Source organism: Pogoniulus pusillus, chromosome Z, assembly GCF_015220805.1.
Source record: "Pogoniulus pusillus isolate bPogPus1 chromosome Z, bPogPus1.pri, whole genome shotgun sequence".
In the NCBI taxonomy this organism is placed as follows: Eukaryota; Metazoa; Chordata; class Aves; order Piciformes; family Lybiidae; genus Pogoniulus; species Pogoniulus pusillus.
The window spans coordinates 49,103,945-49,119,619 of NC_087309.1; the positions used below are offsets into that span (position 1 = coordinate 49,103,945).

The following is a 15,675-nucleotide window of genomic DNA, read 5'->3' on the forward strand; positions in this document are numbered from 1 at the left end:
AGAAGAGGAATAAGAATCGGCTCAAAGATTCGCTTAAAAGGGCTGTAAAAGTCATCTTTGCATCACTTCTGCGTGCAGGGAGGTAGCACCAAGGAAACAGCTACCAAATCTCCCATAGCTTGGTGATTTAGTGCTCTCAGTGCTATGAGTACAGTGACATTTGTGTGGAGGACTAGTGTGTACATTGGTGCTCCTGGCCTGCCTTGCTTCTCCTTTAGCTTTTGCTCTAACTCTGTTTCACTGTCTTCGGTCTGTTCTGTATCATGTCACTTCCTCCAACACCCAACATTATGAGGACTCCATGTCTTCTGGAGCCTTAACTCCCAGATGAGTAATTCTGCTGCTGAAAGCCTCTGGTCTCAGTTGCTCTTTTTGCCAAGCAGTAGACATACTTTTGCGAATTGACATGTACCTGCTTATAATGAGGTCAGATTTAAACCCTTTGATTATGACTACCCAAAATTCTATTTTTTTTATGTTTTTCTTTTTTTGCTTTTACTTTGGACAGAAAAATTTATTGAAAGCTTGTTTCTTAAAGGGTAATGGAGACAGGGACAAAGGATGTGTTTCTTCACATCCTGGAAAATGGAGAAAAAAAGAATTTCCAAAACCCTGAAAAGTTAAATCCACCTTGAATACCTTTGGTATTTGATGGCAACATTCCAGAAAGAATACAGCAATATGTTTTTCAGTAAAATATATCTAAATTTTTACTAACAACCATGTCATAGTGATAGCAAAATAGTTTTAGGTTTCTGTGTGATACTTTGTGGTAATGATCATGGGGAAAATAACTTGTAAATTCTAAAGTTCAGTAGTTTTTTTTTTAACATTAGGTAATTTTATTTGTTAACTTTGTTTTATTTGTTAACTTTGAACCATGTCAGTTACATATATTTAGAGTTGCTATGAAAATGTTCAGTTATGAAGCTCCAAAGAGTGAGAATTTCACCATCCATGTTCCTGGTCCTAATTAATGTTAGTTTTAGAGTAATTGTATTGAATCAGGCAGTTCAGTTTGCGGTTGTGTCCTAAAATAAATTAGAATAATCAGAGTATCAAAGGATTTTTGAGGAGATTGGGTTTTGAAGTCATATATATTCTGCAGTGCACAGTGTAATGAAGTGCAGTTATGCATGTATTAATGCCAGTTAGTTTAAAGGGATAGGTGGAGCATAGAGGATGATGAGATGACAAGACAGGGCTAAATCTTTGTAAGAGAGGTCTGTTTTTATCTGATACTGTAGCTGGGTGCTGAATTTTGCCTTAGAAAGCTTGCATTTTGCTTGCATATGTGTATTAATGCACTTATCTGCTCTGTGTAGCAGCACATACAGAATTCTTTAGGTAAGCATAGCTGACAGATATCTTGTGTGCAATTGTATTATGTACAAATTAGATTAATGACTTCTGCCCTGTCTTTCAGGGAGCAACCAATCTTCAGCACCCGAGCTCACGTCTTCCAGATTGACCCAAACACTAAGAAGAACTGGGTTCCCACCAGCAAGCATGCTGTTACTGTGTCCTACTTCTATGACAGCACAAGAAATGTCTACAGGATAATAAGTTTGGATGGCTCAAAGGTAAATTTTGCTTCAGCAGACTTACTTGCTTATGAATTTCTGTATTTGTTTTCTAGTCTGATGTCTTTCATGTATCTTCTCGGATGCTTTTGTCATTATCTGCATAATGGATTACTGACATGTTAGAATGGCAACATTGCTTTATTGCATGTTTTAAGTCTTTATCTGAAAACGTGATTTCCATGCATTCATATTTACTTTGATACCATTCCAGATGGCATCCCAGTCTCCCATTCGGAGGGACATGTGTTTGATGGGTAGACCACTTGGTGGATAAGCAGTTGGCTTGGTAATTGCACTTTTAAGAGTGATGGTTAGTGGCCCGATATCTAAATGATGAGTGATGTTCCTCAGGGGTCGTTACTGGGACTCCTGCTGCTTGACATCTTGGTCAGTGTCAGTGGTTTTAAGCCTGACTGCTGCTCACCATGTGGTTACTTACACAACTGTCCTCCCACCAGCTACATTGCTCTCCCCAGCAGGATGGGAAGGGGAAATCTGGAGCAAAATGTAAACCCGTGCAAGTTGATACAAGGATAGTTTAGCATAATACAAAGAACAAATGAACAGTAGTAAATAAAATCATATGTAACAGTAATACAGAACTCAACAGCCTTACCTGCTGCAAGCTGTTATCCATTCCTTACTCAGTACCATCTATGTCACACCCAGCAGAGTTATTTAACAGACAACATTATATAGTTTAACTCTGGCAACATCCCAAAATCTTTGCCCTCTAACTAGTTTGTGATCACTCCTGAGATTTCCATGGGCTCTCTGTGTGTGCCTATTGTGTTATCAGTGTAACCCACTTACTCCATGTGGCATCAGTTGTGTGGTGTGAAGGGGAAATCTTCCATTTGAATATCCAGCCCAGCAGCAGTTAAGGTGCCAGGATAAGCTGTGTTTTAGTACCAGCCACTTCTGAGGCAACTCAAACATGTTGCCAGTATATCTTTTTCAGTTCGACTATGGTTCTGGAGCTCCATTCTGTTCAAGTGCTGTCTGGATCAGTCCATGACAAACAGCAGGGCTGTGTTTCCACATCTGGGGCCTCTCAAAGAGAAAGCAAGCTGTGGCCTGCATTCTGGTGCTGTACGAATAGATAAGAATACATTAGTGATATCAATTGCCTTACCACTTGGCTGCCTTTGTCTCTGGTTGGTGTCAAAGCTCTGGCATGTCTGGCACAACAGTTCTTATTGCTAGTATAACTTCATTCAGGCCACATCAGACTACTGACAGGCTCCAATTTCCCTTAGACTTTTGTACTGGCCATATGGGGCTGTTGAAGGGTGAGTGAGTAGAGCCAACCAACACATTAGTTTAGGAATGGGACTCAAGTCACCATTGGTATGGTATTGCTGATCGTGTACTGTTGTGGTAGCAGTCAGCACATGCTGTTTTTAACCCTTATCAACCACACTGCAGATGCGTCCTCTGAGAGATTGGGTAAGGTGGATAACTATTTATTTCCTTCTGTCCCCAAGGCGGCTACACCAAAGGCCTATCTGTACCCTTTTGGGTCCTTGAAATACCCTTTTCTAAGGTAATCTGTGCCAAGGATGTAAAGAACCTCTGGGCCAAGGATGTACAGAACCACAGTGGGGTGTTTATGCCACTCATTCCTGTTTAAACTGTTTTGAGCTTCCAGTACACTTAGCTGTTGGGATCCTCCTGTCACCCCAGAAATGCAGATGGATTTCAGCCTTCTATAACTTGATGGTAGTAGGGTACACTGCACACTATCATCTGCTAGAACCTTACATTCCTGTGAGGATGATGTGCCAGGCCATTACAATCCAGTAAATTAATTGTCCATTTCCTCCTTCTGCCTGGAGGCAAGGCCCCTCTGATCCCAGTTACAATCACTCACTTCTTGGAACAGGTAACTGCTTGTCAACCTCACCTGCTATGAGCCAGAGAGCCAACTAGACCACCTGCACCAGCCTCCCTTCTAGTGTAGGGACCATAACATATATGGTATGGAATATTCCACTTCCTAGTTCATCTGACTGCCCTGGTGTGGACCCTCCCAACTTCTTGTGAAGAAAATTAAACAATTCTTAGCCAAACAAAGGACAGTTGGTGACATGGACAGTGGAACTGAACGTACCCTCAGCAAGTTTGTTGGCAACACCAAGTTCTGTGGTGCATTCAATGTGTTGGAGGGAAAGATGCCATCCAACAAGACCTAGGCAGGTTTGAGAGGTGGGCCAGTGCCAACTTCATGAAGTTTAACAAATCCAAGTTCAAAGTCCTACACCTGGGTTGGGGCGATCCCAAGCAGAAATACAGGCTGGTTGGAGAAGGGATAGACATCAGTCCCAAGGAAAACAACTTGAGACTGCTGCTGGATGAGAAGCTCAGCATGAGCCAGCAGTGTGCACTTGGCAGCCCAGAAAGCCAGCTGTATCCTGGGCTGCATCAAAAGTTGAGGAAAGTGAGTCTCCCCCTCTACTTGTGCAAGATCCTTCCTGGAGTACTTGTCCAGCTCTGGAGCTCACCAGAGGAGGACAAGCAACTATTAGAGCAGGTCCAGAGGAGAGTCATGAACATGGTCAGAAGGCTGGAGCACCTCTCCTATGAAGACAGGCTAAGAGGTTGGATTTGTTCGACTTGGAAAAGAGAAGGTTTCAGGGAGAACTTACAGTAGCCTTCCATTGTTTGAAGAGGGCACACAGTGTAGCTGTAAAGGGACTTTTTGCAAACTCATGTAGTGACAGAACAAGGGGTAATGGATTAAAACTATAACAAACTAGATTTAGATTAGATATGCGGAGGAAATTCTTCACCATGAGGGTGGTGAAACAGTGTAACAGTGTTTCCCACTCTTGAATCAAGCCAGATTAGATGGGGCCTCAATCAACCTAAACTATTATGGGTTGTCCCTGCCCATGGCAGTGGAGTTGGAACTAGGTGAAATTTAGGGTTGCTTCTAACCCAAACCATTCCATGATGCTATGAAATCTATTGCTGAATTTAAGTAATGACCTGTTACTTAATGTCTAGGTTTTGCATAGGCCAGGCTGTTAGCAGTTTCAAGTCAGCTCCAGGGTGTCTGTCCCAGGTTGGCTCACAGATGTATTCCACACAAAGAACATGATACTTGCTAGAAAGGGAGAAGTTTGGTGAGGATGTTAGGGGAGGAGACTGGTGATCCTTGTGGACTGCTTTCCTGATTATTGTAACTACCATTCATTCACTGCTGAATATTGCTTTATTTACTTTATATTTGTATTGGTATTAATTTGGTGATTCTGTTAAATTCATTCTCATGTTAATCTGTGAGTCTCTTCTTTTCCTGATCCACTTTCTTTGCTGTGGAGTGGGCATTGGATGATAGAGCAGCTACTGTAGTGTAAACATGGATAGGGACTAAATGTGGACACCTGGTTAAAGTTATGAGCGAGCTAAAAAGACATTCCATTTGAGATGCGCTGAAAAGTCCAAGTAGGGTTACAGTAATCTGTTTTCATCTCTGCATTCAATGATCTATCAGTATCATTTGCTTCAGCATTGTGAAAGACATCTGTTCAGTGCTGAAAAATCACTTGGTAAATCCTTCGTTATGTAATCTCCCAATTTTTGCTGTGGAGAATGTGAGGATTCCTTCCTAATAAAGCTCTTCATGGTAAGCTTTTATCAAAACTCAGTTGACTTGGATGCTTGTCTTTTGGGGGGAAGTTGTCTTTTTTTTTGGTAACTGTAAAGGATAATATGGTGAGCTGCTGTTGGAGGAAACCGTGTCAAAGAAATTAATTTGATGTGGGGAAAATACTTGACTGTTCCTTACGTTCTTTGCCAAGTGCATATAAACCCAGTAATTTTACAGACAGCTTATCAGAAAACTCTGCAATAAGGGCATTACAGATATTTAGAACATAATCAAAAGTCGTAATTCTTCCAAGGGAATTCCATTTGCAGCTGCTGCAGATGCATCAGTACATAATGGTTGGAGGTGAAGTACTCTGTTAGAGTTCAGCAGTATTCACAGAGATTTTGTGTCTTGTTATTGAAGGCTGAATATTATTACCATGCATTTTTTAAAAAAGTATCTGGAGTGTTGCTGTTTTAAATAAGGAAGGAAAATTTGTATCATAAAAAACTGTACAGAAATAGATCTCATAGGCAAAGATCTTTATATGAGACTAAGTGATTTGGACTCTGGTGTCAAAGCTTACTATGATTTTTCTGTGCCTAAGTCATGTTTTATTTCTTCCCTTCTTGGCCTCTTTCGAGTGATTCTTTTAGTTCTGTCAAAAACCTAAAATATCTTTGCTGAGACTGTGTATAAATACAGACTTTGGTATTGGAATTATATGCTGTATGAAATGAAGACTACCAGTTGTAGTCTGTAGTACCACAACTGACCTGGCACAGTTTACAAATTCCTTATTCTGGTATCCTCTGCCTTTGTCCAAAACTGTAACTCCTGCAAAGTGGTTGCTGAGCTCAATTGTCAGGCAGCTGTTCATCTTTTTGGTTTGTTTTGTTTTTTTTCCTACTGCAGCATTTATATTACGTACTATTGGCAAGATCATGAAATCTGTCACTTTTATTTATTTTCTGTGACTGGGGCAATCCTAATATTGTTTTTATCCAAGTGTTACATGTCTAAGATCCCAATCATGATTAAGAAAGACCCATTATTTTAGTCATCACTGCTCTGAAACAAACAGGTGAATAGCAGTGTGACCCATAGAAAGTTTTCAGTATATCTGCCAGAGAATTTTAAAATTTTTATTTGAAGTTCCATCTTTTTTAACATGTCTGGACATATACCATATAGTTTGTACAAAGGTTTAGCTATAAATAGAAAGCATCTCCTTCCAAAATACTCTGAAGGCCATGCATCATTTCCTGAACAAACTAAACTCTAGAAAACATGCTAAGACCATAAGGTGTTCAGTGTACAGGCCATATTTTGTATTCATGTACACTAACTGAATTCCTGTTGGCCACGGCAGGGAGATCCTGATGCAAATAATCTGACAAAACTTGAGGTTACTTTGTCAGAAGTAGATATATGTTATGTTCATTTTTCTCCTACCATTCTAGGAATCAAGAAAAAGCCTGAAAAATAAAATTTCGTAGGGAATATAATATTACAACATGAAGCAGTTGTTGCTAAAACTTTAAATTCCTGTAAATTACATCATCATTTAATAGCTTTTTTATGGAATATGACATGACAGCATTAAGCATTTGTTGCTGAGGCTTTCAATTCCTATAAATCGTGTAGTAATTTCATAGCTTCTTGGAAAAATGTGGGTTTAGTTCTTCTTTCTTCAATGTGATGGAAGGAACATAGAATCAGTCAGGGTTGGAAAGGACCACTAAGATCATCTAGTTCCAACACCCCCTGCCATTGGCAGAGACACCTCACACTAGATCAGATGGTCTAGAGCCTCATCCAGCCTGACCTTAAACACCTCTAGGGATGGGGCTTCGACCACCTCTCTGGGCAACCCATTCTGGGGTCTCACCACCCTCATGGTGAAGAACTTCTGCCTAACATCCATTCTGAATCTACCCATTTTTGGCTTCATTCCATTCCCTCTAGTCCTATCACTCCCCGACATCCTAAGAAGTCCCTCCCCAGCTTTCTTGCAGGTCCCCTTAAGAAACTGAAAAGTCACAGTGAGGTCACCTCGGAGCCTTCTCTCAAGACTGAACGGCCCAAACTCCCTCATCTCTCCTCCAACACCCTCATCTCTCCTCATAGGAGAGGTGCTCCAGCCTTTTGATCATCCTAGTGGCCCTTCTCTGGACACATTCCAGCACATCCATATCCCTCTTGTAATAGGGGACTGATCCCTGAGGGACTCCACTTGTCGCTGGCCTCCACTGGGACATAGAGACATTGGTAGCCACTCTTTGGGTACGGCCATCAAGCCAGTTCTTTATCCATCTAGTGGTCCACCCATGTTTCACCTGCTTGGAGATCAGGATGTTGTTTGGGACAGTGTTGAAGCTGTTGAGTTTGCAGCTTTTTGCAGGCAGTACAGGAGAACAGCTAAGATGTATGCCCTATTTTCTCACAGCTACACTAGTAGGAAAGGAAAACATGAAAACTATTTTATTATTAAAAATACCTCTAATGATAACAAAACCAGTCTTCTTGAAAAGCTAAGAGTCTGCCTGTCAGATTGACTGTTCTGTTTTTAAGATATTCTTGTGTGCTTGCAACAACAACATTCTTAAAAGTTGATTAAATATTTGACACTCGTTACACTGGTAACTCTACATTGAAATCTGATGTAGAGAAGAGCAATTAAAGCAATGTGTATTTGAGTAGACAAGACAGGCTTAATTATAAAATCTAATTTAAAAGATATTTTCTTAAGCTGAAAATGTGAAGAATTCATATCTGTTATTTTCCAGGAGTAACTACTTAACTGTGTCTGTAGTGTGTTACAGCATTATATTTTATAAAAGCAGCTCTAATTAGCACCTGAGAGATCTAGGATTAAAGATTTTAGTTCAGAGAGAATTAAATTCTCAGTTCTCTGTTGTCAGCAAACTTGACAGTGCTCTCTTTCCTCATCCATGTTGTTGGTAAATATATTGAATAGTACTGGTCCCAGTAGCGAGCCTTGATGGACCCCACTAGACACAGGCCTCCAGCTAGAGTCTCTCTTACTGACCACAGCTTTCTGACTTCTTACCTTCAACCACTTCACGCCCACCTCAGTACCCAGTCATGCAGACCACACTGCCTCAGTTTATCTATAAGGATGCTGTGGGAAGTAGTGTCAAATGCTTTACTGAGATTGAGATAAACCGTGTCCACTGCACTACCATCATCTATCCATGTGCTTATGTCCTTATAAAAGGCTATCAGAACCCTATTTTCTGCCCCCCCCCCTTTTTTTTTTCTGCTGCAAAATAAAGAGAATATTTACAACTCTTTCTCAGTGAAATTTCTGAATTTTCTTTCTACCTTTCCCCTTTGCAAGGAAGCAATTTGACAGTCACTGTAACCCAGCCTAAATGCAGACTGCCATCAAAACATATATCCCATTCCAGGTTGGGCAGCCTGGTTTTGGTTCTGTCTAATGCAGCCAGCTACATGGTCAGCTGAAGCAGTGAGCATTCTCAGCTAAAAGCTGATTGATTTCTTCAAGTTTTTTTTCTGGGTTTACTTACAATCAGATCTGCCACTGTCAATGCAGCAAATGCTACTCCTGTAGGCTATAAGTCTGCCTGTTGCCTGAAAGTCACTCTTCTCAGAGCTGTTTTCTGCTTTGAGTGAGTTACATCCATGGTAATGGAACTTGCCTAAGCCAGCTAGAAAACATAGCTTAAAAACTTGACTTAATAGGAAGACTTTTTTTCTACATTGTCCCCAGGGTATTTAATTTCAAACTTCTTACTGTTCACAGCTACCACATCAATAGAGGGTGATGATTAGGTGTATCTGAACAGCTGTGTTTTAGGCTTCAGAATACTGACAATGCACCACAAGACAACAAGCGTTCAAGAAATAAAGGACTCTAGAACACCTCATTTATAAGAAGTCATTTCCCTGTGTAGCATTCTCTCTTCTGTTGTGCATAGCATAGATGACTGCTCTCTGCAAGATTGGTTGGAAGCTATAGTGCAAGTGCAAGCCTGACGGCTGTATCTCTGCTCTGAACATTATACTTAATGAAAGGAGAATGATGTTTACATTACCAGTGGCTTCACTGACTGTCTTCTCCAATATGAAAATCTTAAGGAGATACTGTATGTACAATTAATGCTGGAGTTCATTATCTAGGTTTTGATCAAATGGCACATCCTGTCCTTAACCTGATGAGGCATGATGGTTCAAGTGCAAGCTTTCAGGAATTCCACCATTTCAGGAGTTGTTCACAATGGTAGTTGAAATTTGCATTTTCACACGGAAGTTACCAGAGAAATGCCTGTTTAATATCTTCACCTACTGATCTAATTCAGTGCAAATACAGTGGAACTGCCAAAGCCAGTGCAGACACTGCCAGCTTTATTAAATTCCTCTTGCTTGTCTTTGTGCACATTGGAATGCAGTGTATTCTGAACTTTATTGCAGTACTCTACCTCACTTGAGAATCACCATGTGCACATGAGAGCTGTTTGTGGGCTTAGCTGGCCCCTCAGCTACAAATTTTTCAGACTTGTCCTGTAGAATTCAGAAGAACTGTATATGGATGTGCTCCATTGCCACCTAAATCTCAGCAAAAGCAAAGGGCCTGGGTGTGCTCCATAACCATTTTAATAGCCACACAGAAGGCTATCTCACACAACTGGTATATAATTATTTTGACTACTAGATCTTGGGCTTGGGAGAGTGGTGCTTGATCTCTCTGGTGTTTAAGTTTCTCAGTGTCACTGATCTGAGAAAATACTATACACATTGGTGTGTTTCCCACAGTTCAAAAAATAAAAGAAGGATTCTGTTATTTGTGACAGAGGAGATGGTTTGGATTCTGGATTTTGTTGTTGCTCTTAGATTCTTCGGTGATCACTGCCTTTAATCTGCCAGGCATAAAGTGTGGATTACGGTTTAATGGAAGCACGAAACACACTGCTGTTCAAAAGGTTCCCAACTCAGTATTGCCAGAAAATTGCTGTAGGACGCGTGCAGACGCCAACCTTTGGAGCCCAGTAACTGGCATGTCCATAAGGTTCCTGCTGAACTCTTTGCTCACAGTGTGTGCTGTTTTCTGGGACCTTCTCTTTCCTGTGGCTGTTATAAAGCATCAGGAATTTGTGCAAAGGGTTAGGAATTATTTAACAAAGGTGGCCTATACACTTAGCAGCACCAGACACAAGAAAGTGTGCCTCCATTTCACTTCAAACACATGCCTTTGTGTTTATGACTATTCTTTTTTATGTTCATGTTGACTGGTTGCAAATTATACTGAGCATCAGTTTTTTACTTAAGTGGAAACTGTTGGTGTCACTATAAGGCTTTATTCTGACATGCTTTGTCAGCTGGGCAGTTCCACATTGCAGATTAAAAATACAGTAGACAAACTTAATGTGATGGAATGCTGTTGAGATCCACAGTAAAACTGATATTTTTAGTGGAACCAGCATAATATCTGGTAGTTACACTTTTTATTTAATGGAAGTTGTGTGCCTGAGGGTATGCTTCTTCTATCCTGTATCTAACAAGACTGAGGGAAGAAAAAGGATTCTAAGCTTAGCTCTTCCTTGTGTGTGTATGGAGGAAAAACAGATTCGTAGAATACAGAAACTTAAAAAGAAATTATGCTTCTTGTTTTATTGCATGTTTTTGCAGTGGAGATGGGGGTAATACAACAATGAAGCTTACAGTGAAGTCTGAGTTGCCTTAGGGGACAGAAAAATGTGAAAGGACTTGCTATTTCTTCTAATCTCATCAGTCTATGCAGACAATTTTTAGACTTGCTTATTACTAAATGCCTGCTTGCAAATGCATACAGGTGATCTGCCCCTCCCCAGCATTTGCTTCTTTTACAGAATGTGTGTGAAAATAAGGCTTTTGTAATTTTATCTGTGATTGAATTAGAAAACTGTTCTCCCGTTTGCAGTGTCTCATTCAGTGTACATGGATACTTGACGACAGTATTGCCATTATGAGTAGTCTTTAAAAAATAAGAAAACCTCAACCCACCTTTTTTACAATTACTGCTTTTTTTCCAGGCAATAATAAATAGCACTATCACCCCCAATATGACATTTACTAAAACATCTCAGAAGTTTGGCCAGTGGGCAGACAGCAGGGCGAATACAGTCTATGGCTTGGGATTTTCATCTGAACATCACCTTTCAAAAGTAAGTATAGCCAGTGTGGCAAGTATTCAGCTAGCCAAGTGGCTTAAGAGTATTTGACATCTGCTCATTATATCATGACTCAGTGTTCACTACTGTTATTTAAAAATGTTTTACCAAAAAAACATTCTGTATTGATCCTTGCAGTGTAAGAAGATGAGAAATTGTGATATCTGAAAGCTTACTTTTAGTTGATGGAGGAAAAGAAGGAGATCTGGGCTACCAAAATGTTAACACTTTCTAATTAATTAATTAGGTTAGTCTCGTTGAAGTTGTTTTTCCATTATAGTTTCCCATGAGAGAATTTAATGGAGTAGGCAATTTAGGAAAAAAAATGTTGTTGGTCTGCAGATGGATTTGTATCTTTTAAACCCACATGCACTTTCACTTTTCTACTATGTAGCATGTGAAATTACAGATATTTCTGCAGACTTCAGGTAAAGCTGGTGGGAGATGCAGTGTGAAAGCAAACTCAGTTTCTGTGTTGGAATACAAAAGTTGAAATGTTTACCAAAGAAACTGTGTATGACATTGTTTTTTCTGGTCTGCTTGTACAGGAGGGAAGTATACCTTATCCTGAGCAAAGTTGCACCCTCTGTTTCTCAAACTAATGGTTTAGTTCTTCTGAGCACCCTTTCTACCGTACTACTGGTTTTGATACTACTGTGATAGATGAGTGCAGGAACCTGTACAAGCCAGTGTTATTTTTCTCCAGATAAAGAATTTCAGCTCACTTACAAGATGTCTATACAGTAAGCAGAGAACTTTCCATGTTGAAGTATATGAAAGATGTGGAAATCCAAGTGCAGCAAAAGGCATATATAATACATGTTAAGTAAGGAATAATAATAATTGGCTTGCTATCTAAAAAAGAAATATACAAAAATCATTACAGATTTTTTAAGCAAGTAATTGTCACTATCCAAGGATAAGCAACAGCCAGATAGAAAGCCACTGAAATGAGAAAGAGTACATCTGCTTTATATGGACAAGTTTTAACACTTGTAAAATTTCTTCCTTCCATAACCACGTAGCTTTCATTTCCATGAAGCAAGCAAACACAAGAAATTCTGAATGATACTAATGTTGGATCTGCATTTGTGCAGAAAAAAACCCAACTTTTTAACTTACTTAGATTGGTGTTTATGTTCAAGAGTCACTTGCTTCCAATGTGGTAATAACTTCTAAAAATATTTAGATGGATTTAGCATAAATTATATTTTAGCTTACCTCTTATGAGAGGTAAACTAGTTTGTTTTCCTTAATCACAGCATGTTTCCTTGGAGGCAAAGTATCATGTAGTTACTCAGACTCTGTGTTTGCCTCACTTTAAACAGTAGATTATTCTTTCCAGAGAAAATGTTTTGGGTTTTTTTATTTGTCCCGACCTCCACTCTTTTCTTGCTCACTTCATATTGTACTTACTGTCTTCTTAATTGCTGTTGTTTCAATATTATTCTTTCACTGCCCTCAAACAGCTAAGAGTTTTAAGTATGTCCTTAGCTTAAAACTGTGGGAAATAAACCCTGAAAAACTACGGTAGATACTTTGTCTTAAGTACATGTTTGATGAGCAGTTACACAGATTGCTCTGTTTTACAAAGAACATGCAAATCTGTTAGGAAAATACCAAGTTGCTGACCTTTTCAGAAGCTTATGGTGATGACTTTTCAAGACCTTCTCAGCAAAGTGTTCCTGATGTGTTATATCTTAATTGTCAAACTGATACTCATATGAGTAGAAATTGCTCAGCATTGCTATTAAAATTCTTAAAGGTATAACTTCTAATGCTATTTTAAAATTCACACACATACTTGGTAGTGGAAAGGAAACCTTTTTTTAGATTACAGTCTAATTTATAATGTACTGGAGTTGGTAGGTATGTTGGTCTTGGAATCAGAAAAGCTAAATTGAAATCACATACTCTCTTGTCTCTCAGATGGTGAGGGGCGTGGAACATAAACCCTATGAGGAGAGACTGAGGAAGCTGGGGTTGTTTAGCCTGGAGAAGAGGAGGCTCAGGGGTGACCTCATTGCTGTCTACAACTACCTGAAGGGAGGATGTAGCCAGGTGGGGGTTGGCCTCTTCTCCCAGACAACCACCAATAGGACAAGGGGACACAGTCTCAAGTTGTGCTGGGGAAAGTATAGGCTGGATGTTAGGAAGAAGTTCTTCCCAGAGAGAGTGATTTCCCATTGGAATGGGCTGCCCAGGGAGGTGGTGGAGTCACCGTCCCTGGAGGTGTTCAAGAAAAGCCTGGATGAGGCACTTAGTGCCATGGTCTAGTTGACTGGATAGGGCTGGGTGCTAGGTTGGCCTGGATGATGTTGGAGATCTCTTCCAACCTGGTTGATTCTATGGTTCTGATTAAACCCTTTTTCAGTATGGTCGACCACAAATTTACCTCAGGATTATTCCGACAGAAGTTAGTGTTACCTGAAAGGTGATTGCTCTGTCAAAGAATATGCCTTTCACAAGGATCAGGATTTGCTAGCAGAGTCTACTTTGCTGCAGTAGCAAGAATAGAATAGAAAGTTCAGTGATTTTCAGGAAAAAAGAGATGACTTCCTATTTCAGAGTATGAGTCTGCTTTTGATAGTACACTTTTGTATGAGAAGAAATATTTTTCAGGTTTGCTCTGTCTTACCACTTTGAATTAGTTTAACTGATTTATTACATAAAGCTTGAGAATATACTAAATGGGATAAATGCCCCCACAGACACTTATCAGAGCCTCTTGTAGTTTGCACAGTTTTTCTTGTTAAAATTTTGTTCCTCCGGAGGGCTTTTCCTTTCATACCACAAGATCTCATCTTCGTTAATCAGTGATTTTATCAAGAGATGGCTCTTATCCATCACCTCACTGTTTCAAAGAGTTCTTGTGAATTTGTGGAAATTTCCACTACATTAGCCTTGTTGGCTCTTTCATAGGATGCTATCTGTTTATCTATTGTAATGTTTTACAGTTTCCCTCTGTTATACATAAGATTTACTTAATGCCTTTCTTCAGCCATTTGTTCTGAACCTCAGCATGATGTTTTTTGTTTACTAATCTTCTAGTCTTAAATAATGAGTTACCCATCAGATTTTGAGGTCTGTGCATAAGTTTTAAATAAATATCATCTAGTTCTGATGATACTGGTGATCTATTGCCAACTTTTTTATCTCTTCTGGGGTGTTCTTTTGATGATGTATGAGACTTTGAGCCTGGTATCTTTTCTCTACTATGTTCAGGAAGTGTATGCTTTTAAATAACCTGGCAGATGAAATGTAGGATTCAAGTGGAGACAAATGTTATTTCCTTAAATGCTAGTAGCCTACCAGGAGAAGTATAAATACAATAAGGCTTTTTAGATCTTGCGTAGCAAGCAAAGTTGTGATTGAAAATAATAGTGAGGATTATGTTATACAAAGGGTAGCAGCCTTTGTTCCTTCTAAATAAATGAAATGCAAAACTTTTTCTTCTTACGCTGCTGAAAAGATTTAGGAGCTGTTGGTGAAGCTCCAATGTTTTTGCAGAATCATTTCAGTCTTAAGCCGATCATAATAACACAGCATTCTGTATAAAAGCAGTAGGAAACAAAAACAAATGCTTGGCTGCTGTAGCAATTAGTGTAGTGTCAAGCTGAGATCTATGAAGCTAGATTTTTCTCTACCCAGAGAAAGTAGGCCCTGTTCTTAATAAATTGGTTTAATCTTTGAAGTTTAAAGGTACATATATCGCTGCTTTAGGTGTTTTCAGGAAGAGGTACATACAGCATATAGCTCAGAAATCAGGTGTTATATGGCAGTTTAACGTGAGTTTAACATTCAGCATATGCAGGTGTTTTAGTTTAGTGAATTTGTTCTTTACCTTGATTGATGCTAGTGAACGATCGAGAAAGTAACTGGACTCAGTATTCACATTGCTGCTTTTCTGATTAGCTATTGAAGTGATAAATGCTGTTAAAATTTTGGAAGAAATTAGTATAGCTTCAGTTATGAAAGAGTGAAGCCCATTGGAAGCTCTAAGCTCATAGTGATCACAATAGGCTTCATTGTGATCTGGTGATCATTATCAAGAGGAGAATAAAACCAGTTGAAAGCAGCCGTTTTTCACTACCACTTATTATCTCTAAGGTGAAGTTTTTTTAGCACTATCAGCAACGAATCAAATCTCACATCGTAACTTCCCTGGCATAAAACCAGTGTGCATTATGCCTGGAAGGTACCGAAAGGTGTGTCACTCTGCAGCTCACTGAAAACTTTGAAAAACGCTGTCAGAATTTGACTTTGTGAAATGTTAAGTACTGCATTCTGTTCTGCATGT

At 39.5% G+C, this 15,675-nt stretch overlaps 1 protein-coding gene across 2 annotated transcripts in view; it reads left to right on the top strand.

The window, feature by feature from the left end:
- HOMER1 (homer scaffold protein 1) overlaps positions 1–15,675 on the top strand; it is a 104,956-nt gene that overhangs the window by 24,730 nt on the left and 64,551 nt on the right. For both annotated transcript variants that reach the window (XM_064140885.1, XM_064140886.1), the window contains exons 2-3: positions 1,427–1,583; positions 11,238–11,369. In XM_064140885.1, coding sequence (XP_063996955.1) covers positions 1,427–1,583; positions 11,238–11,369 — 289 coding nt within the window. The remainder of the gene's footprint in view (positions 1–1,426; positions 1,584–11,237; positions 11,370–15,675) is intronic.